Here is a 22,801-nt window from a genome sequence, read left to right as displayed (position 1 = left end):
AGGAGAAGGAGTCTGGTGGTTCTGCTTACAGCTATGTCGAGGCTTCTGATCATAACAAAAGCCACAACACTTATGTATCCATGATACAACGGCGCCCAACAGACTCCATTGACTTACAGTGGGGTCCATCAGTGTTCCATTGTGCAGTCTCTTTGACTGCAAGATAGCTCTGAACACTATGAGAGGGATGGTGGACAAGGAAAGAGCACAGGTGGGCAGTGCTTAATGGCAAAATGATGTGGAGATAGGTGCTGCTGGTAGGGTTTCCACCCAGCCGGTAACACACCAGCCTGGCTGATAATTAAGTTTAAAGTATTTTTCACTGACCATATTAATGGCCAGTCAAAAATAATTGCCGGCTTAGAGCACTTCCAGCCAGGCAGCAACCCCCATTTTACTCACTCTCTTCAGCTCCCGTTCAACCTCCGTTGCCATAATCAGGGATGTGGCCATGAGCCCTCTTCCTCTGTCATCTGCCATGTATACAGGACATGGATTCAGGGGTGGGAGGGAGAGTTCAGGAGTCACAGCGTCTCATTACAGCAGAGGTGAACGAATGGCAGCTAAAAGAGTGTGTGTGAAATACTTGGTAATGTGGAGTTACTGCCCGGCTGAAGGTTCAGAATGGGGAGGGCACAAAGAGGGGTCCATTTTACTATTGGGGCCACTCCTGGGCACACTATTACAATTGGGACCACTACTGGGGGAACTATTACTGTTGGGGCCACAATTCAGGGCACCGTTACTACTGGAGCCACTACTGGGGGCACTATTACTATTAAAGCCAATACGGGGACACTATTACAGTTGTGGCCACTACTGGTGAAACTATTACTGTTGGGGGCTACTATTCAGGGAACTATTACCATTGGGGGCACAATTGCTATTCGTGTCACTACTAAGGTGATTGTTACCATTGGGGACACTACTGGGGGTACTATTACTATTGGAGGCACTATGACTATTGGTGCCACTGTTGGGGGCAGTATTACTTATGGGGCCACTACTGGGGGAATGTATACTGTTGGTAGCAATGTTACCATTACAGGCACTATTACTATTGAGGCCACTACTGGGTGCACTAAGACTACTGGGGGCGTTATTACTATTGGGGCCACTACTCGGGACACTATTATTATTGATGCCAATAGTGGGGGCACTGTTACTATTTGTGCCACTCCTGTGGGGCACTTACTACTGGGTGAATTGTTACTACTGCAGTCACTACTAGAAGTGCTGGTACTATGGGAACCACTACTAAAGGCATGATCACTATTGGGGCCACTACTGAGAGCACTATTAATATGGGGGCAAAATTACTAGTTTTGGCCACTAGAATAATAGAGATTACAACATATAGTGTTATAAGCCACGCTCCTAAACACACCCCAAACCATACCAAGGTCTAGCTACCAACCTAGTAAAGCTCGTCCACCGACCGTCATAATAGCGTCAGTATGTATGAGTTGATGTAGTCGGAAAAAACTAGAGCTCTGGCACAACCTGTGGATGGAGAGGTACTGAGCGTGAAAGATGCCAGTGATACAGAATGAATAAACACTATTTAAAACCAGTAGGTATCATGTTTCAGGTCTAGACACCTCTTCAACTGTCAGATACATTCTCCAGCTGTCTGATGATCAGTTCACCAAAGTTCAATTCACTAGGTACTTGTCACCGGTGATCACTGGAAGTCATGTTTTCACTGATTGAAGTCAGTCACTTTCAGTTTTCGGCAGGCAGAGATGGTACTGTCTCTACGTGGTCATGGGCTGCTGTACTGATGCACCATGGGATTGCTAGCACATCATCACAACATCATAGCATTTTCTCTGGAGTTGCCCTTTTAATTTCTAGATAATTTATACGAAATAATTAATACACCCCATCGGAGAAAAAAAACAAAAAAAACACTTTTTTTTAAATAGTTTTCAGATTTTATTTTGTGGTGATTGGACAAAAGACAAGTAATAAAGTTAGTAATGGTTATAACATGCTGTACTGTATACTGTGCACAGTCCTCCAAGACTCCTACAGCAGATCACAGCGGATTTACTACCCTAGAATTGTGATGTATCGACAGACATAAATTAAAATAAAAAATCAAATTGTACATTATGGATATAAATGCTAGTAAACCAGAAAAAGTAAAACTAACTGAAATGTAAGTGCACACAAAAGTCAATTATGCCTGGTAAGATGGTGAATGCTCATATATATGGCTGTATAGAACATAGGACGGGCTTGTTTGATATCTTCTACAGCTCCAGTGGTCAACATAAAGTTCTTGGTGCTTCTTCTATAGTTACATGTCCCTCGGTTGCCCACTGGCTGTCCTTTTTACGTTGGCCACCATTGTTCTGTGGCAGTTTGGAGTCCATTATCCATTGCAGCCAGCAGAGAACTCGTGGTGGCATAATCCCATTTTTACAATGTTCTTCACCCATCTTTATAAAATTGTATTTTTACTGAGACATTTGTAAAACCACAGTTCTTTATTGTAATGAAGTGCAAAAGAAAAACCTGCCTTGTAACCAATGGAACAAGGTCACTGCAAACAAAATATGTAACCTACGGCATAAAAATGAATGGTTGAATACGTTAACATATGAGAGCGCTTGGTCTTCTACTCTCAAAAGTTCTGGAGCAACTAACACATGACCATCGGAAAGACTAAAACTATACCTAACTAGTATCATCAAAGGGCCTATTCTGTGGTTACTAAGCATGGACACAATTGTGTTGTGCCCCATTTTTGTTTTCTGGCACATGTTGGATAGCGTACGACAAGCCCTTGGTAATACATAGCTTCCCCTTCCCACCCCTCTCTCCCTAAGGTAAAGTGAACTGTCCACATCCGGACACAAGAAGCTCCATACACAATCAATTCCACTTGTATGCACATGTGTAGTCAGCAGGGGGTTGGCTTATGGTCCTTACTATATAATGCCCTTTACATCTCCAGTCAAATAACTTTTGTAAATACTTTTGGTCTCTGTTTTATGTATATGAATAGCACCAACAGAAAAAAAGGCTTCTACACAGCTTGTTTCTACGCAACTTCAGCAGGAACAATATCCAAAAAGTTACCGTCTACTGCCATGCTTGGTGGACATCACCATCTGCTGCAATCCAGAAGGACAAAGCTGGATTCCTGGTTTATATTAGGAACCTATCCTTCTAGAGAGGCCAGATTCTTGTTGACCTTCTATAGCAATCTACAAGAATTACTTCACAGTCATAAAAATGTATCCAAAGAACTGAAACATCTAAGATGTATTGATGCCGAAGAAGAGAGGAACGTGGCTTCTGTTCTCCAAAAAGGAAAGCTTGTGTTGTGCATACAAGAGGAATTTACTGCATATAAATATGTATATATTTCAGTCTAGAACAGAGGGTAGAATTACAGACAAGCCAGGGAGAAGGATCAGGCGCACACATCAGACACGCACGAAGTTAAGATCTCATCAACCTAACCCTCATGAGTTACTCATCGAAAACAGAGTTAAAAAGGTTGTATCTACAGAAGTACTGTACATCCATGTCACCGGATACAAAGTTATCCTCCTATTTCACAAAGCACACGTGTCTATGTTGAGTGGGAAGAGCTTGTGTCACCACCTACATACGCTTTATACATTGCTTAACCCAATAATTGTCCGTAATATTCTAAGTAAGAGAACCTCACGCAGATAATCCTCCTGGAAGCAAAAACTAAGTTTTACATTTGTTTAACCCTTCTTTTATGGGTCCTATGATTTACGGATTCACAATGTTAAAGTAACATAAAGCCTAATGGTCGCTTCCAATATTTGGAAGCTTGTCTTCTAATACCATAGTACATTTATGGTACCACAGGTGAATTATGAGCCATCATCAAAACAGAGACTTGCCATCAAGTCTGTAAGGGAATTGTTAATTTATAGGTCATTATTGCTATCGTTCAAGAAGGAAACAAAGGCATTCCCATCACTAGGGAGAGCAGCAGTAAGACAGAGGGACCATATCTGTTACCTGGTGGACAAGGAGATAACTCCTTAGTCACATGGATGACAATGAAGTCAACTATGGTAATAATGTCTATATGGGAGTAGAAATGAAATCACTAGTCCAGATGGTTTTCTCTACAAATTCACATTTTGAAATCCAAGATAATGTATATTTGATAAGCAAACGCCATCTAGATATGTTACTGTATGTACAGTTCAAATGATGTGAAATGTGAAATATGTATCTGAGGAATCAAAGCCTATAGCTTCCAGTCAAATGACCAAAATTGTGTGACCAGGCCAGCAGTCCCAGCTTGTGAAGACAAAAAAATGGGATTTGATAATGTTTGGTTAATTATTTTATTGCCCTAAATTAGACCTATTCCAAACCCTTCCAAACACAACTAGAGGCTGCTGGGTTTAATTTGGTTAAGAGTAAGGGTTAAACAAATGTTACCAGAACAAGAAGATGGTACTTAAGATTTCAATAAACATCTAAAAAAACTGAATAAAAGTAATGAAAAAAAAGACTAAAAAAAATCTCCTCCAGCATTTTTTATAAACACCCTGTCCTAGAAGGGATTATGCCTTTCCTTAGCATTATAACACTTGATAAGCCAAGGAAATTACTAAATTACTCAATGACTTCACTGGACCAAATAAACCAACAACTACCTTCCAGGTCGAATGGAATTGGAGGACATCAACTAAACTCCTCCACCTTCCTCTTCTCTAATTCTGCTGTGACGAAAATAACTTGGACATCACCTAACTTAGAACCACAAAAGCAAAAGAAAGCAAGGAATGTTAGACTGGAAGGTCTTCTAATGGTGTTCCCTAGGTGGAGCATAATAATATTGATGAGATATGGGTAGTTGACGGGTAGGGGGTTTAGGAATCATTCAGACCTTGCAAAAACAGAAGATCATTGTACAAGAAGGCCACATTTTTACACCAGAGACCTCTCACCTCCTCATCTTTCCTTAAGATCATGTCTCAGGCATGCAAGGCAGTCAGCAGGGACATCCATCAAGACTCATAACACAAGTATCTCTCACAATGAGAGTGTACGGCCCAAGCACCACACATGACAAGAAGGGGTCAAAATGCATGCACTCATACACACCAAGGCAACAACACTGCAACCGTCAGGGTGGGTCATTGAAAAGACAGATGCAACCAACCCCCTTATGAATGGAATTCAGCACTTCAATACAAAATTCTGCTTCATCTCCCCCAGTAATCCCTGATTTGACTTGAATAAGGCCCTTGTGAGGTGCACAGTCCTCACGTATTACCTGCGAATAACAAACTTCTCTGTTACATAAAATTGTGCCCACCCCATGGGGATTTTGGTCTGGTTGCATTATCGGAAGTCACACGCGTCCACACATATACAGACGTTGCCTTCTCCTTCCTCCCCCCACACACAAAATATAAAAAGCAATAAGTTTACAAAAATAGAAAATAATTACAGCAGTGGATGGCGGGGAGAGGAGGGAAATGGGGCCGGCCAGAAAGGAGGAAGATAAGTTGGTCTCGGATTATTTGGCTGAGCAGTATAATATTGGGGGATTATTCAATGCGTCCTCCACCAGGTGCAGCTCTTGCTGGTCAATTAGAACGTCCTTAATGCATCCGATGAAGCCGGTGTTGTATGCTTTGGGCAGCTTGTATGAAACGCTCAGTTTCTCTATTCCTCCTGCACCAAGAGAAAAACACAGTTAAACATGATCAGGACGGATGTTCAGGTCTAGAAAAATCACCATAATTTCTAATCACCGCTGCTGCTAAATAGGGAGCAGCTATTCTGAGAGTCAAACCAGTCATAGAAATGTAGCCGGTTAGGCAATGTTCGTTCTGACGTCAGAGGCTTTGTAGCTTTCCTTGGCTGTTCTGTTGCATTTGCTGGCAGGAATAAAGCAGCAATCAGTCACTATTTTTTGCCATCAAAACCTACAAAATCGATGGATCCCATTGTAAGGTTGCAGTCTCAACCATGTTGGCACCTCCATTAGAAGCCTCAGGCACAGATCTGACGTAACATCCCAGACAAAATTGTGCAACTTGCTCTGCTATTTCACACAGGAAAATGCCAGGCAAGATGGACCCCATTATAGTCAATGAAGTCCATCCAGTATATGCTGGATACAGCACTTCTAGGATTTATGGTGTTCTGGTCCAAGGATGGAGCTGAGCAATGGAAATATAAGGGCAAATATGTGAAAAGGGCCTAAGAGTACTTAAATGGGTTTTTCAGGGAGAATACTACTGATGACCAATCCTCAGGATAGGCATCAATAGTTGATTGGCTGGAGTCCTTCGCTCAGGACCCCGATCGATCAGCTCAGCGGGTTCATGCTGTCAGCACATCAAATACACAGAGGTTGGAGCTGAAGCAGCGGAAGTCTCCACACCAACCTCTGTGTAGTGGCTGGCGCTTGTTACTGCAGGCACGGCACTCATTGAAATCAACGCGAGCTGTGCCTGCAGGTACAAGTGCCGGCCACCACACAGAGGTCGTCACGGAGAGTTCCGCTGCTTCAGCTCTGACCTATGTGTATTTACGGCGCTGACAGCATGCGCCCGCTCTGTTGATGAGTCAGGCTCTCAAGGGACGGACCCCAGCCGATCAACTTATGATGACCTGCCCTAAGGATAGGGCATCAATAGTATTCTCCCTGGAAAACCACTTTAAGTGTCCGACAGTCATTCTATTGACTATTGCTCCTGTGTTTTCACATTGGAATGATGATTGCTCACTGAAGCGCGTGTGCTCCAGAGATGTCTTCGGCCACCCGCTTTGGTGAGCTAAAATCCAAGCAACTGCAACAAGTAAGCAGTTCTTGCTCACTTGCCCTTTCGGGTCCTGTGTTACACGACAATCGCCTGCAATCGCTCTTTTGAGGAATTACCTTGGCGACATTGAGTCTATATAGAGTCCACAAGGTCCCGATAGGACCTGTAGTATGGCAGATCTGGCATCGCATCATGGCCTCTATTCTGAATGGAAGCCACAACGCGGATGTGAATGCAGCCTAATGAAAAGTGGATCTTATGTAGGATGATAAGTGAGCCAGCAATACCACATTTTAATTGCACTCATAAGTTATGCATGCACAACCCAGAAATTTGTCTCCAACGATACTCTTCCAAAATTGTGCTTGTGCATTTTTACGAATTCTAGTTCTCCAGTTGTTGGTTGCCCCGTTGGTCACTATTTACTACGTAACAGCTTACGAATGACAAAGGTGAGTCTCTGCGTTGGAGGCTTTGTTTGGAGCCTCTAGCAGATCCGGCTAGGAAAAATGTGGAGGGCAGGACGGAAGCTAGGGGAGACCCTCATAGTTAATGAGGTCTGTCCAGCGCCGTTTGGTTCTGCCATAGAACGGATCGTTTTTTTGCACATTTTTCTCGTCTTGTGACGGAAGAAGAAAACAGAAACCCAAGCGCAGAGCCCAATTCTGCAACCAGCAGCCTCTACTTTGATGACTCCTTTGAGTTAGTTCAATTATTTTGATATCTGTGGATCAGGCCGGAAAGTCCCAATATTTTATAAGGATCCTGAAATGACAGACATCATTCAGGCCAGTCCTGACTTGATGGAACATGAGTAGATGAATATCAGAGCACTGGATGGGAATTAGCTATCATCTCAATTACCACTTGGCTGTTCCACTCGAATCATTGCCGTCTACCGAGCCAAGCACAACATTAAATATAGAGATACAAAAGCTTTTACCGTCGTAAAACTCGACACAACATCAATTATCTATTCCACTCGCTTCCATATGAAATTTACTGTATACAGGATTTGTTCTTGGCATTTTTCCCCATTTTGAAGTCTTGTGTGGAGGCATCTGTGTTTTTATCAGGGCATATGAGAAGTGAGTAATCCTCGGCAGTCCAGCTGTTGCTAAGCGGCAGCTTCTATGATGCTCCGTCTCATTTTCCTTTTATGCCCAAGCACAAATGGTGCTGATCTGTCAGGCTTTTCACTGCATACATAAGCTACATGTATCTCCCATTGTGCAGCCATAATGTGCATGTACTGGATAATTGTGAGTGTCATCATGTGAAAATGCAAGAGAGAAAAGGATCGGCTTGGAATGCAATAGAAAGTATGGGAAAACGGTTGGAAAATGAGCTATGCTTAAAGCGAAGCCAGAAATGATGTACTTAATTAATTAGAAATTATTAAATGGGTAAAATTATGAAATTAATTGATTAAGTATAATTAATCGATTTCATAACTCTTTCCTGACTGCATCACGTAAATATACAGTGTGTTATGTGGTCACGAAGGTTGTGTGGAGGGGCTCGGCTCCATACCCAGTAGCTATCAGCTGCTTTTAACAGCCGCCAGCTATCGGCAACTGCTGCGATCGGAGCTAGCTCTGTTTGCGGCATTTAACTATTTAGATGCCATGGACGAAGCTGACCGTGCATCTAAACAGTCAACCAGAGGGGTGGGGCGCAGTCATGGGGTGTCGATAGGTTAGCATAGCAGCCTACGGTCTAGTGAAGGCTCCCAGGTCTACCATAGATGGATGCCTATTAAGCCCTGACTGTGGTAGAGCTTTACAGGCAACACTGAAAATCACTATATACTGCAATGATATACTGAAGTATTGCATTATATAGTACAAGAGATCTAATGATGGCAAGTTCAAGTTACTTATGGGGACTAAATAAAAATGTAGAAAAAGGTTTAATAAAGTTTTTATAAAATGGTAAAAACAATATATATTACGATTTTAAAAAACGCTTTCCCCATTTTTCCTATATAAAATCTTGTTTCTAAAAGTACGAACTATTAAAATATCGCACTATTTATCCCACATGGGATATAAAAAATGGATAAAAGGTGATCCAAAAGATGTATATTCCTCAAAATGAGGTTAGTACAAACTACTGCTCTCCCTGCAAAAAATAAACCCTCACATAACTCCATTGCTGAAAAAAAAAATCTGGGTCTCAGCAAATTTTTGATTTTTAAAAAAAAGTTTATTTTACTTTTTCAAACTAGTAAAACATTAAAAAAGAACTTCAAATTTGGCGTCTCCGTAATAATAATGACCCATACAAATTTCACATGTCACTTGAATGCTATAAAAACTAAACCCACTAATAAAATGACACTTTTTTTCAATTTCGTACATTGTGGCTGGACAAAACTTCCCCATGGTTTATCAGCTCATTGCCAGAGATTCCAGACTTGCATGATTTGCTGATTGTTAAGATATGAGGGGTAATGCCAATATATGCAGAATACTGTTGTACATTGTTTTATGGCCCCGCAGGATCTTCTAGAGGGGGTCACATGACTTTGTTCACAATGATTTTATTGCTATGGAATGGTAGAACTTGAGCAGCACTCTGATTGGCTGAAGGGATGTATTTAGAGAATGCATGGAAGAGGAAAACTCAGTCAGTGAGAGCTGCAGCAGAGCTGAACTACAGCTAGCCTTGCATAACCGAGGAGATCATTGTGTGATTAGCTCAGAATGCCTGAACTACACAGGAGAAACAGGAGGTGGTGAGAATATTCTGTGCTGCCACCTACTGCAATGTGTGTGGGTTGCGACCGCATCTCTCGGCAACGGATACCATTACCAGGGATACAGACTGCTCTCCAAATCTGACTTAAGTATGACAATGGCTGTGGACACCCGAAGTAATCAACAGAGAAAGCAGACAAGAATCTTGGTGACATATATTCGAGAGTAACGTAGCACCCCAATTCATTAGATACAGGATGACCCCTGGAAATCGGTCTTCAGCTGAAGGTGTTGTGATTATATACCAGTTTATGGATAGAGACTATTTCTAAGTGAAACAGCCTATTCCTCTTCATGAATATATGAAAGGGGGTTTCGAGGCAATTTTTAGCATTGATGATCTATCCATAGGATAGGTTATTAATAATTTATTGCTTGGGGTCCACTGCTTGGAACCCTGGCCAACCAACTATTTGGATGCATGTTGTCACCAGCAAAACACACGGGGTACAGGGCAGGGGCAGACAGCTCCATCCCCTGGTAATTGCAGGCGCAGCTCTCCTTGACCTTAATGGGAGTTGTGCTTGCAATTCCCAACATGACCACAACACAGGGGTTGGAACTATCTGCTTCTGCTCTGTACCCAGGCCGGAGTCTGCCGAGAGATGGACCACAGCTGATCAACTATTGATGACTTACACTAAGTATAGATCATCAATAAAAATTGGCCAGAAACCCCCTTTAACCCTTTCCAATCCACTGTCTGACCTCTGAAGACATTATGATTTAAGGCTGTACAGCTCCGATGTTGGAAGACATCCGTCGGGGTTCTCTTACTGTACATTGCCAACCTCTCTGCTGTCGGTGCCTATCCAAAGTGTCACCTCATGCAGTACTGGCTTTAGCCAGCATATAGCGCCATTGTATAACAGCAGAAAAAGAGTAAGCCCCCTAGAAAAACCAAGATATAAATTGGATTGGAAAGGGTTAAGTGTCTACCAGAGCTTGAGAGTATATTGATACTCTACAACTTCAATTTGGATTTACTAGCTTACTATCCCTGGCCAGGTTGGGCTGTACAATTACTTGCGATTACTACAAGGTGAACACCAGCTAGTTCTGCTGGCAGTTCGTTAAGAGACCGTTTGCTATATTATATATGTATATATGCACCAAGTAAACAATACTTTACTGAGAATTGGATAAAGAGATTGTTTTAAGGATAATTAGTATTCCCACAGCTTAAAACAAGTGATACGGTTCTTATTATGGAAAAACATAATCTACATATGTATCTGGGTGTTTGATATATATGTATACGTTCCTTTATAACACCCAGATACATATGTATATTATATTCTTCCACAATAGTAAACCGCATCACTTGTTTTAAGCTGTTTGAATACTAATTATCGTTAAAACAATCTCCTTATCCACTTTTTAGTAAAGTATTGTTTACTTGGTAAACCCGCGTAAAGCCTTTCTAGTTACAGCGTCATATTCCGCAGCTGTCACCTGTTTCGAAGGGACCTTTTCTCCCAAAGGATGGGTTGTCAGGTGAAGCAAACCCTTTAATAATCCATTTTACAGTTTCACATACCGCTGCGCTGGTACCTACCCAGCCAGAGGGCACCATCGGTATCTAGTTGTTTTGCTCCAAGTGGAGATGAACCAAAGACTGGAGCCTCGTTGCCTACTTGCAGGATGCCATCCCTGTTATTCCTAGAACAGAATCGAAATACAATGTAAGAGGCAGAAAGAAAGCGTGTAATAAAGACATGAGAGATTCAAAAAGTTAAGCGCTGCAGTAATCAAAATATGGGGATCACAATTGAATGAGAATGTAAGTGATGTTCTTAAAGAATACACAACATTAGGGTTAACCTACACCCCTATGACCACTGCTGTAAAACACTGCAACTCGCATTCCTCTCGTATCTGCCAATCGGCGCATTCACGCAGTCGCCACCTGACCCCAGTGTTTTTTAATTTCTGCAATGGCAGAGTACATTGTGTCCCTCATACTCCAGCCCTGGCATGTGAAGCATCCAGAGAGCTCAGAGCCCTACTGATCCTTCCATGGGAGGCAGCCATCCAAAACCATGGCCTGCCAGTCCCCATGGAGAGTCCTGTCGTTCATGGAATGTAACGTGACTACAAGTCCTACATATCTTAACCCCTTTCATGCCACATAGAGGAAGCTCTGATGTGTTCTCAGATGTTAAGAGGATTGTACAATTCTTTATTGACTGCAGGCTTTGCTTTAGATTGACTTTATGAACGTACAGCAATCATCTCAGATTACTTGATCAATCTTACTATCGATCTTACATCTATGTGCACTTTTAAGTATCAAACTTCTTTGTACGATGAAATAAGAAGCCAAAAACGATATCCATCACCAAACTGATGTACAAGACACGTGGTGGAATAAAATGACATGGAAGCCATGTTTTCTCATTGTCCTTTGCTGAACTGTATGAAATGTAGCTTCATGTCTTCCCAGTGCTTTCCTAGAGCAGTACATGTAAACTTCCTGACTTATTGTAGAAATTCACGTCTTCTGCATCTCCGCGATGAGGCGCACAGAGATAGAAGCAATAGAGCTAGAATGGTCCAGAGGAATGCCCAGGAATCCGGAGCAGGCAAGCCTCTGCACGCCTATGTTAGCTTTTCCACCCATTCACCATTCTACAGATGCCTCACTCTATTCTTATCCCAGGGGGCACTGAAGGGCATAACGGACTGAGAGATAATCCCAGGCATATGCTTGCTCCTACTCGACCCAGGGCATCCGTCCCCATGCCAACGACCCATATTAGAAGCATAATAAGATACTCAAATGCTCCTAAATATGTTAGATCAGAAAATACAGTATACAGTTCAAAATATTCCATTATGCCTGAGGAAGAACCCGGAGAGGTTTGAAAGCTCGCTGTAATATCATGTATTTTTGTTAGCCATTAAAAGGTATCATATCTACAAGATTACTTGGTTTCTCTTACTGAGAACAATCACAAAATATTATCAATGACATACCAAACTGTCGACAACCTGTGCCTTTATATACCTCTGATCTAATATCCAGTCCACAACCTGCCCTCTCCATACATCTCTAACCCAATATCCCGATACCTCTTTACCCCTAATGTCCAGTCCACAGCCTGTGCTTTCCATACATCTCTAACCCAATATCCCGATACCTCTTTACCCATAATCTCCTGTCCACAACCTGTGCTTTCCATACATCTCTAACCCAATATCCCGATACCTCTTTACCCATAATCTCCTGTCCACAACCTGTGCTTTCCATACATCTCTAACCCAATATCCTGATACCTCCCCACACGTAATCTCCGGTCCACAACCTGCTTCCTCCATACATCTCTAACCCAATATCCTGATACCTCCCCACACGTAATCTCCGGTCCACAACCTGCTTCCTCCATACATCTCTAACCAAATATCCTGATACCTCCCCACACGTAATCTCCGGTCCACAACCTGTTTCCTCCATACATCTCTAACCCAATATCCTGATACCTCCCCACACGTAATCTCCAGTCCACAACCTGTCCTTTCCATATATCTCTGACCTAATCTCCTGATACCTCCCCACACGTAATCCTCGGTCCACAACCTGTCCTCTCCGTACATCTTTGACAATTTCCCGATAACTCACCACACATAATCTCAGATCCTTAACAAGATCTCCATCTTTACCCTCCTGTCATTTGCCTCTCATGCAATTGTCTCCAAGACTCCTTCTATGAATCCCCTATACTTTTTAATCTAGAACCACATACAGAACTATCAGAATTTCTCCCACCTTTGAAACCTTCTAACATAACCTGAAAACCCACCTCTTCAGAAAAGCCTACAAACTACAATGAATCCTGCTGCCATCTTAATATCATGTCAACAGCTTCCACCCTCATCTACTATCTCCTCCTCCTCCCTTTGTAGACTGTAAGTCCTCGCAGGCAGAGTCCTCCTCCCTTTGCATTACACGGAGCAATTAATGTTTGGGAAAAGCGAACAGCGACCGACTCGTTTGCTTTCATATGACACCCGTTTACACATGCGGATAATGGTTTACATTTTTCATCATTTTCCCATCATCACTCATTCAGTCCAGCCGCTGGTCTAGAAATGCCCTGGAATGGTCTGCGAATGACTGGACAATTGCCTTCAACACAAGACGGCTGGCAATTGACGAATGATGATTCTCACGCCTACATAAAATGAATGACAAACAATAAGTCAACAAATTATCGTTCATCATTCAATTGCTGGCTGTGTTTACACTGAACAGTAATCGGTCACTGTAAATGGGCCCTTAGCCGTTTATTTCCTGTGCAGTGTTCTTGCCGTTTTCTTTATGTACTGAAAGCCTTGTCATACGTTTGTTACTACATTTGTTACTATATACTTTCATACAGCGGTTAAACTACACATCCAAGGAATTCATAGTAAAATAGTATATAAAGCTGAAGCAAAGACATATGTCCATCCCATTCATCTTATTATCCTGCAATATGGATTGAAAGAAGGAAAAATACCCAAGAATTTAGGGAAAATAATTCCTTCCCTGGACCAGTTCCTAATCTCACCCCACTCCTGTTTTATTGAAATGATGAAACCTACTAACATCTTGTTTTACCATCTCTTACCTCAATGCTTTAATGCGAATCCACTGGTTGGTGTTGACTGGTACTGTAGAGCGGAGGACAACAGGCTTAGATCCAAGGTCATAGGTCATCTGAACATAACCTCCTACCACAGCAAGAGCAATATAGTCAGAGCGCTCCGTTCCTTTTCCACTCCAAAGAATGAGACCCTGAGTGGCTTCAGTCTTGATGCTCAGCTCAAACTGGTTGGTTAGGAGGGCTTTCTCACTGTAGGAAGGAACCACAATAAGTAACTCCTGTGTCCTATGTGTATAGACCAAGGTGGGCTTCAGTTGCGTTCATTATGACATTATCATTAGACTTAAAGCTGTAAATGCCATACAGAGAAGAAACGTTACCCCGATGCAAAAGTCTCTCTAGGCTTAGACAGTACATTTTTAGGGTCCGACCCCCTCTAACATTTTCGTTATCACTGTGACATACCGTAGACTGACAATCTGTGGGTCAAATACTAAAAGCCAAGACTTGTACAATTGTCTTGATTAATTTCATATGAATACAGTTTTTTACAGATGGTTTAACCCCTTTAGTGGCAAGCCCGGAAAATCTCTGGGGCTTGCTGCACTGACCATGCAGTTAAACCCTGGAAGATTTCCGTGGACAGCTCTAGTGCTGAAATGTGCAGAGCACTGAGCTGTCATCTGAAATCTTTCAGGGTTTTTATTGCATTGTTAACTCATGTAATAAACCTGCCCTGTGAGGCATGACATGGTAATAAGAAACCTGCCACTGAATGGGTTAAGGGGTACTTCCATCTCAGCAATCCAATGTGTTCAAAATTTCAAAACAACATAGAATGGAGCATTTTGGAAAAAAACACCTTATGGGTGAGTGCATTGTTTTGCAATTTTGAACACACTGAAATAGGATTTCCGAGATGGAGATACCTCTTTAAGCCCTCATGTTACAGTATGCCATTTTCATACTGGCACTCCAAAACATGCTTAACCAGTGGGTGTAATTGCAGCATTAAACAATCGTTCATAATGTCTATTATGGGGCTGGAAAAGATTTTATCTAGTAATCTTTGCCCCGATACAATCCCCATCAGTCATTCAGCAGAGTCAAAAGGGGTTACACAACACAGTTGCTTGCTGTCATCGCTCCAGAGAAGAGCGGCTTATTGCTTCTGACCCCATGAAAGGCTTTTGGGGTAGAGTGTGCATTTCATAGGTGTGGTTGTCCTTGTTGATTCTGCTTTAATAGGGCATTGTATACGGTACGTCAAATTCTAGCGAGATTCTGCCTGATGATGTCACTTTTCACCTTACATGGACAGTTCACTGCTATGTAATGAGGTCACACAACTGCTGAATAGACTTATCTCTAAATAGTAAGATTTATTTTATCGCATATCTATACTCTGATGTGTACACTCTGTATCTGTATCGTATGTTAGATTCAGCACATTTTACATTGGATTGAATACAACGAAAAAAAAAATAATGTACAATATCAATACTGGTTACACATCACATTACACATCACATATACAAACCACTGAGGACACACTGACAAGACAACGACACAACATCACAAGCCGCCTCCACTTTCCATATTTAGGGCTGCTTGTTATATGTATAGTGAGGGGATACTTCTTATGACAGAATTAGCAAAACTTCTGGATGCTTTCACCCACACAGCAACAGCTGAGAAGACAGGAGAAGTTCCCCAAGGGAAATAACCAGGTTGGGTGATATGGACAGTGGGTCCATATCCTTCTACCAGCAGTTATTGCTTATTCCCGCACATTGCTTACTGTTGGCTCCTTATGGCCATAAGACTGAAAGGATAAAACACAATGTTTCATTCAAAGGCTCTTTTACATCTGGCACGCACTGACCACCGATAAAAAAGGTGATAATCTACATTAAAATTAGGTTAATGGAGTAAGGGGAATTCTCCATTTTTTGAGAAGGGCCAATATTTTAATCATGTACCTACGGATTTGCGGAGCCAGGCTTTAGTGCTCCCATGGGGCCCTTGGGGAGGCTGACCCAGCTCATGTGGCCTGATCTCCTTTCCCATGGGTATTGTGAACCTGCACAGAATGCTGACTTTCTAGGCTGTGCAACATTAGCAAAGAAGAGAAATAGGAACCAGGGCTGTAAAGCCAAACTTATGACTCTCTTTTTCCAACTATGACTCCTTCATAAAAGACTAGTGTAAAATAATTAGTAATTATAAATGTACTGAAGTAAAATATTAGCATCAGGCTTATATATTACACATTCATATTTTAGATTTTTGTTTCAAAGCTGAAGTTGGTACATTTCTACCCACTCCACCCAAATTGACTGTGACTCCATGACTCCAACACTATAGCCTTCATAAAAACTGAACTGATGGCCTCACTGCCATTTTGTACTATAAGGGATGGGAAGGGGATAGATAAATGCTAGATCCTACTGTAACGGGATGAGGAGTCAAACAGCCCTCAGAGAGAAGACCCTTAGTCATGATTTTTGCTCTAAGGCCCCCTTAAAAGGAATTCATCCTTAAAGCAACCCTCCAGTTTTAGGACTGTAGGGTGGGGGTGGTATCATATATGTATTTTATGTTCTCTTTCTGGTTCCTCCATTATGCTGGTTTGGTGCTTTGTTTTCAAGCAGACATGAAGGCCACCACCACTTTCTAGTGACTTAATAGATGCTGTGAAAAGTGATCTGTGATTGGCAAGCTCTTATGTTAGCAACGCTGGCCAACCACAGAGCAACTAAAGTGCACTGCTAGTCCTAACACTATAGATGCTCTGGTAGTCTAAAAATGATGGTGGACATCTTGGTCACCTGAAAAATGGAACCAGAGCTGGAGAAACGAAGGACCAGTGAGAGATAAAGTACAGGTAAGCTACCCCTCCATCCTCCTGACCCGGGACAGAATTTTGTCCAGAAACTGTTGGGTTGCTTTAAACAAATTGAATATTCAGCAAAAAAACAGGGAAAAAGATTGGCATGTCAAAAGTTTAATTTGCCATAGATGGGAAACTTGTCTGGCAGACAAGCCAAGGAGTTAAACTTAGTCTTTACTAATAGGGAGTTTCCCTTAGGACGCCTCTGCCCAGTTTGCATGGGGGTTTCCATCCAGTTCATACTACAAAGGCTTCTTATATTTTGATATGTGTGCATAAAGTTCATGAAATGGCATTGCAGTAGCGGAGCCAACCTAATATGCCAAGTAAGCATAATCAGATACACATATAATAAGGCTGCAGAAGATATCTGCTGCAATCTGTAGCTTGTAGAACAGTGTTTAATACTAGTGGTGCACTCTGAATAGGATTTCAGAGTTGACAAATAATGAACTAAGGCCCCTTCCCTTCGCTGAATTTCAGCACAGAACTTTCTCATCGGAGAACTTGGACAGATTATGAAGCACATCTGATATATTGCTTGACTAGCACCCAAGATTTAAATTCCCCCGACTGGCATCACATTAAGCTTAGGGTTACTCTGAGGGGAGCAAGGTTAGGGAACTTAGTGAAAGGGGATTTATAGAATTTGGTATTATCTGAAAATAACATGTCTGCTGCAAATATATGGGAGAAACCTGATTTTTGAGCCTGGACTGGTGCCCATTGGCTGGTTTTCTTCTTGTAGATATCTAAGTAATGTTTGCAATGTCCCATACGAGTGCTGGTATCATGTTTTAGTTCATTTACAGAGTGCACAACTAGGAAAAAACATGGAAAATCCAATAGCACATCCAAAATAAGTGGATGACACGAAGAGCAGCGACGGACAAAGCAGGCAGTGCAGAACCTTACCTGGGGTCATCTGGATTGTCCACAGGGCCAAGACTTTAGAAGCAGAAAGAAAGGGGGAGGCATGCAGTAAGCAGCAGCAGGAATAATGCAAAAAACTCATTTACACCCCCAAAACCAATAAAGCAAGACCCCCAACCCATATGACAGCAGCTTTAGGTGGCTATAACAAAATCAAAATGCAGTTGCCAGTTTTAACTAAAGTTTTCGGTCAACCCTGAAAGTGTTCTGTCCGTGTTTTCCATGGAGGCAGTTTTGATTCATGGCCGCGCTCTGAGCTCCCCGGCCGTTGGCTATCATTCTGTATTGAGGACTATTCCAGCCATCTTTAAAAACGTTATTTTATCACTTTGTAGAATGAGGAGCACTAGGGATGAAATGTGTCAGAATGACTCCACAGAGTCGCAGAAAAATGGATCTTGTCTTTATTCTAAGCCGGAGGCACTTGAAGACTCGCTAATCTTGTTTGTTGCATTTGACTCGGCTCTCTTAGGGATGGAGGTGAATGGCTGCAGTCATTAGTTTACCATCTCCTGCATTATGTCATCTCCGCAGTTGATGAATCTCGAGAAGCCTTAAAAAATGAACCTGATAATGTCCATAGATGTGTCTTCAGAATCCTCATTCATCAACTGAAATGCAGAATCAATCCCAGAACTTCTGCAAATAATCTATTCCATGGGGGTTTCAGAGCAAAGTATGGAGCTGCTGAGAATCCTTCTGCATGTATTGATTTTAGAGAGGTTTTCCAGTTGTAAACTACTCATGGCCTATGCTTAGTTTAGGCCATTAATAATATACTGGTGGGGGCTACCACCCAAGCCCCCTGCCGATCAGCTGTTTGCTGGGTAATTGCACTTAGGCACTCACCTGATTTTTGCAGGAAGCAGATAGCTCCATTCTCGCTACAGTGACCAGAATTGGTATTGCAGGTGGAGTTCCAATTGAAGTGAGTGGGAACTTTGCCTGCAATACCAAGTTTTGCCACTGCAGTGAAAATGAAGCTGTCTGCTTCCTGCAAAAATCAGGTGAGCTGATTGGTGGGGATTCAGAGCAGCGAACTCCTACTATTCTAGGGATAGGCCATCAAATGTTTATAACTGGACAACATCTTTAAAGAAAACTTCCAAAGACAAAAATTGTGATGAAGAACAATTTTGTACTGTATAATCCATTCAATGCACCAATCATGGGACTTCTAAGGGTGATCTATATAGGAAGTGCTCGGCACATAGCAATATTATAACCATTTTTAGAGTATATGACCCCTTTAAGCAAAAAGATGCATTTATCAGAAAGCCCCTAAAGGTCCGAAACAGATTAAGAAGCCTAAGAAACAATAAGCATCTGGCTGACAGGATAACCAAACTCCAGGCACACAAGGTACTGAGAGATGGAAGCAACTGCAGCTGGTAGTCCCACAGCATCTTATTAGGTAGTCCTCCTGGATCTGAGATCTAAAGACGTTAAGCAGACTACTTTAAGAAGGATAATAAGAAGGATAATAAGCTGAATTTCCCGGGAATATATAACAAAACAGCACAAGTTCTTGAACCTTATGCAAACAACACAAGTAAATTCGGGAGCTGCATGAAATGCGAATCTTGTGTCAAGAGGGACTCTTCATATGACCCAGGACACTGCTCTAGTCCATCTGCACAGACCATGGGCCCATTGTCTGTGGATCTTCATGGTTTGTTACTTAGAAGACGGAATTGTTGGGATGGGTAAATTATTAACATATGTCCTGGTAGTGCTGAGAACATGATCCTTATACACCGGTAGATGGACATTTCAAGTGCTGCTAAAATGAACATGCAGAAAATGGTACATGTGTGCAAATCTAGGTTACATGCACATTGCTATATCCATGTTGTACGGATCTGTAATACAGAATGCATAGATTGCTATTAGCCCACACGGCCGTTAAACCTGCGCAAGTTCTGTCTTGTTCGACACGGGCAGAACTTGCACATGAGCGATTCTTCACTTGGACCTATAGTCCGAATTTGAAAAATGGCTGCTAGTCCCATTTCCGTGAGTCTCGCAAGACAATGGGACGTGTAACGTGTGCATCGGCCATATAAATACAGCCTAATGCACACATCATTTTCCTCACAGATTCAGTTTGGTTTCAATGTATAGGGTGTTCATCCTTAGCAGCACTATGTGTAGGGGAGACTACAGTGCTTCGTGGAGACACCATATGGTGCCTCGTAAAGATGGAAGGCTGAGTCAACCATGAGCCGGCTACCTGAACCTTGCGGGGATTGAAACTGCAACCTTCAGGTCGTGAGTGAGAGCTAAGGGCTGTATTTCTGCTGCCTTAACCCTCTGCACCACACGAGGATATGAGTACATGCCTGAGTGCAATAGACCAAAATCATGCTACTAACCTAGGATGTCTCCAGGTATTAACGTTAACATAGACAAGAAATTTGATAAAACTAGCCAAGAGCTCAGAAGGCATTCATTCAGAAAATAAGTCAATTTGTGCAGGAACCCTACAAGCCATCACTACAACAGTACTGAAGGTTGTGAGTTTGCCGCTCACTATATTAAACGACTGCTAAGGACTCTGGTGACTCCTACTCAACCATCTGCTACCATTCCAGCGTTCGTCATCCGGCACATTGAAGTACGCTAATAGTTCTATCATTAATAAAAAGCTAATTCAAAGCAAATCTAGAATTTTAAAGGATGCGTTACACAGACTTCACTATAGGAAGACAGGGACACAAAAGAGAAAATGGATATTATTATGTCGCTGGACTGGTTGTCGGTGATAAGGAGTTGTATTGTCCCGGGTACCGGTGATGCGTTATGCTTAAGATGATGACAATGATGCAACAGAGCTGAAGAAACAATGGATGTTCTCTGGATGGAGCGGGGAGATGATTGGGGTAGACGTATACACGAAGGCTGATAACAGTGGCCAACAATGGAGAATGAAGGAGAGACACATTCTCACATCTGTAGGCATGTGCAAGCGATGATTGACATCACATAAATGGCGAAATGTAGCGCGCACCTGATGTGACGCGTGGATTGGGCATGTGTGGGCGTTTTACTTACTCAGGTATCTCATTAGTCAGGTGGCTTGAAAACAAGGAAACAACACGGACACATATAAGACAGAAGACAGACATGTGACACACTGACGACTACTTGCACATTAAAGGGAATTTCTCATCAGTTAGCTTATAGTGCACACTCGCATTCTACATATTATTGCTTGTAGCAACTTTTGCACATCAAGCCTCAGGGTTTAACTAAAGCTGATTGTAGGATCCATCTAAAGCGTGCCAGATGTCTCTGGGGGCAAGGAGAGGCTTTACTTGAGGAGCTTTCTTTTATGACTTTCTATTGATTTCTATGGCACGCTGTTAGTGTCTGATCAAATAGAAACAGTCGTTACTGGGGTATTTTAGCTCCTAAGCACCAGCACCTCCGCGGAGGCCGAGCATGCACGCCAATGCTCCAGACAACTTTATAGAAGGTACATACATATAATCTGACTCAGCTGTTTTCATACTCCTAAACGTTTTATGGGGTGGCACCAATGTATGGCCAACTACTACTTCATCCAACTCCGCACTGTGGATGTGCTGGTGGGATGGGGCAGATCTAACATTTAATACTGTGGATAGGTAATAAATGTTCATGGTTGGATTAACTATTTAAGGGCGAGCACCCACTGGCGTTTGCGTTTTCCGCGGGAAAAAAACGCAGCGTTTTCGCCGCGTTTCCCCGCGCGTTTTTCGCGGCGTTTTCGCGGCTTTTCCATTAATTTCCATTGACTTTCATGGGTGCATTAGGAGAAAAATAAGGACACATATGCAACTGACAGTTCCTATGTTAAAAACGCAAACGCAACGCAAAAAAAACGCCAGTGGACAGGAACACATGTTATCTCTATGCCTGTGCAGGAAAAACGCAAAACGCAAAACGCAGGTAAAAAAACGCCAGTGGGTGCTCGCCCTAAGGGTGCGTTCACATGTTGTGGAAATGCTTCTCATTTGTTCACGAATTTCCACAGTGAATCCGCAGCAAAAGCGCAGTTTAGAGCTACGGTCCAGTTACAGCAGAACATGGGCAGGTTTCTTTCCTCCACTTGACAACAGGATTTGCTTTAATCCCATTCACTTCAATAGGAAGCCTTTCCACTGCAATATTTCCGCAGCGCGTGCACACACCGTAAAGGGGTTTTCCGCTACTCAGAAAAAAGTGGATGAGGGTTGGGGAGGGCGCAAAATAACAAATTAAGCCGTATTCCCCTTTGAGATGTCCTCCGGGAGCATCACAGCCACTCTGGTCAGTGCCGCTTGGGAACTAGTACGTTTCTGCAATGGTTACCTGCAGTTTATTGTATGTGTGAGCGTTCAACCAATCACAGGCTTCAGTGGTGATTATGCTATGAATGGCATGTGAGCACTGATGACTGTGATTGGCAGAGCATGCACATGTGCAATGAACTGCAAGTAACCGCTACAGCAACTTCCTGGTTTCAGGCCAGGCTCACATCCACCGGCGGCAGATTCCAGCTGTGAGCCCAGCCGTGACCCTGCATAAGGCCGTGTAACATACTCACGCAGGCGGTCATGCGCAGTACACCTTTTTTTTTGTTTGTTTATACTTTCTGCATTATCGCTTAGCACCCGCAGCCCATACAATGTAATTCCGCATGGGCTGCGGGTATATCCGCGACCATGGAGAACAATAGGCTCTATGTTGTGGATATCCGCGGTAAAATAGAACATGCTGCATTCTATTATCTCATGAGCGGATTATGCAATTCCAACCCACTAATGTGCGCGGAACTGTGTAATCCAATGCATTTGCTTGATCCATGTATTA

The 22,801-nt window shown here is 42.5% G+C and overlaps 1 protein-coding gene across 4 annotated transcripts in view; it reads right to left on the bottom strand.

Annotated features, from left to right (window-relative positions):
* Positions 1-1,920: 1,920 nt before the first annotated feature.
* The window catches only part of AGRN (agrin), a 497,317-nt gene continuing 476,436 nt past the window's right edge, over positions 1,921-22,801 (bottom strand). For 3 of the 4 annotated variants that reach the window (XM_066606893.1, XM_066606895.1, XM_066606897.1), the window contains 5 exons: positions 21,020-21,043; positions 17,948-17,980; positions 14,164-14,388; positions 11,109-11,212; positions 1,921-5,691 (listed from right to left, as the gene is read on the bottom strand). In XM_066606893.1, the coding sequence (XP_066462990.1) occupies positions 5,534-5,691; positions 11,109-11,212; positions 14,164-14,388; positions 17,948-17,980; positions 21,020-21,043 (544 nt within the window). In that variant the 3' untranslated portion in view covers positions 1,921-5,533. The remainder of the gene's footprint in view (positions 5,692-11,108; positions 11,213-14,163; positions 14,389-17,947; positions 17,981-21,019; positions 21,044-22,801) is intronic. The other variant, XM_066606896.1, reaches the window with a different exon arrangement.

The sequence above is a fragment of the Eleutherodactylus coqui genome, chromosome 6, assembly GCF_035609145.1.
Source record: "Eleutherodactylus coqui strain aEleCoq1 chromosome 6, aEleCoq1.hap1, whole genome shotgun sequence".
NCBI classification, from domain to species: Eukaryota; Metazoa; Chordata; class Amphibia; order Anura; family Eleutherodactylidae; genus Eleutherodactylus; species Eleutherodactylus coqui.
Note: the sequence above shows the minus strand (reverse complement) of the source record. Positions and strands in the feature narration are given on the sequence as shown.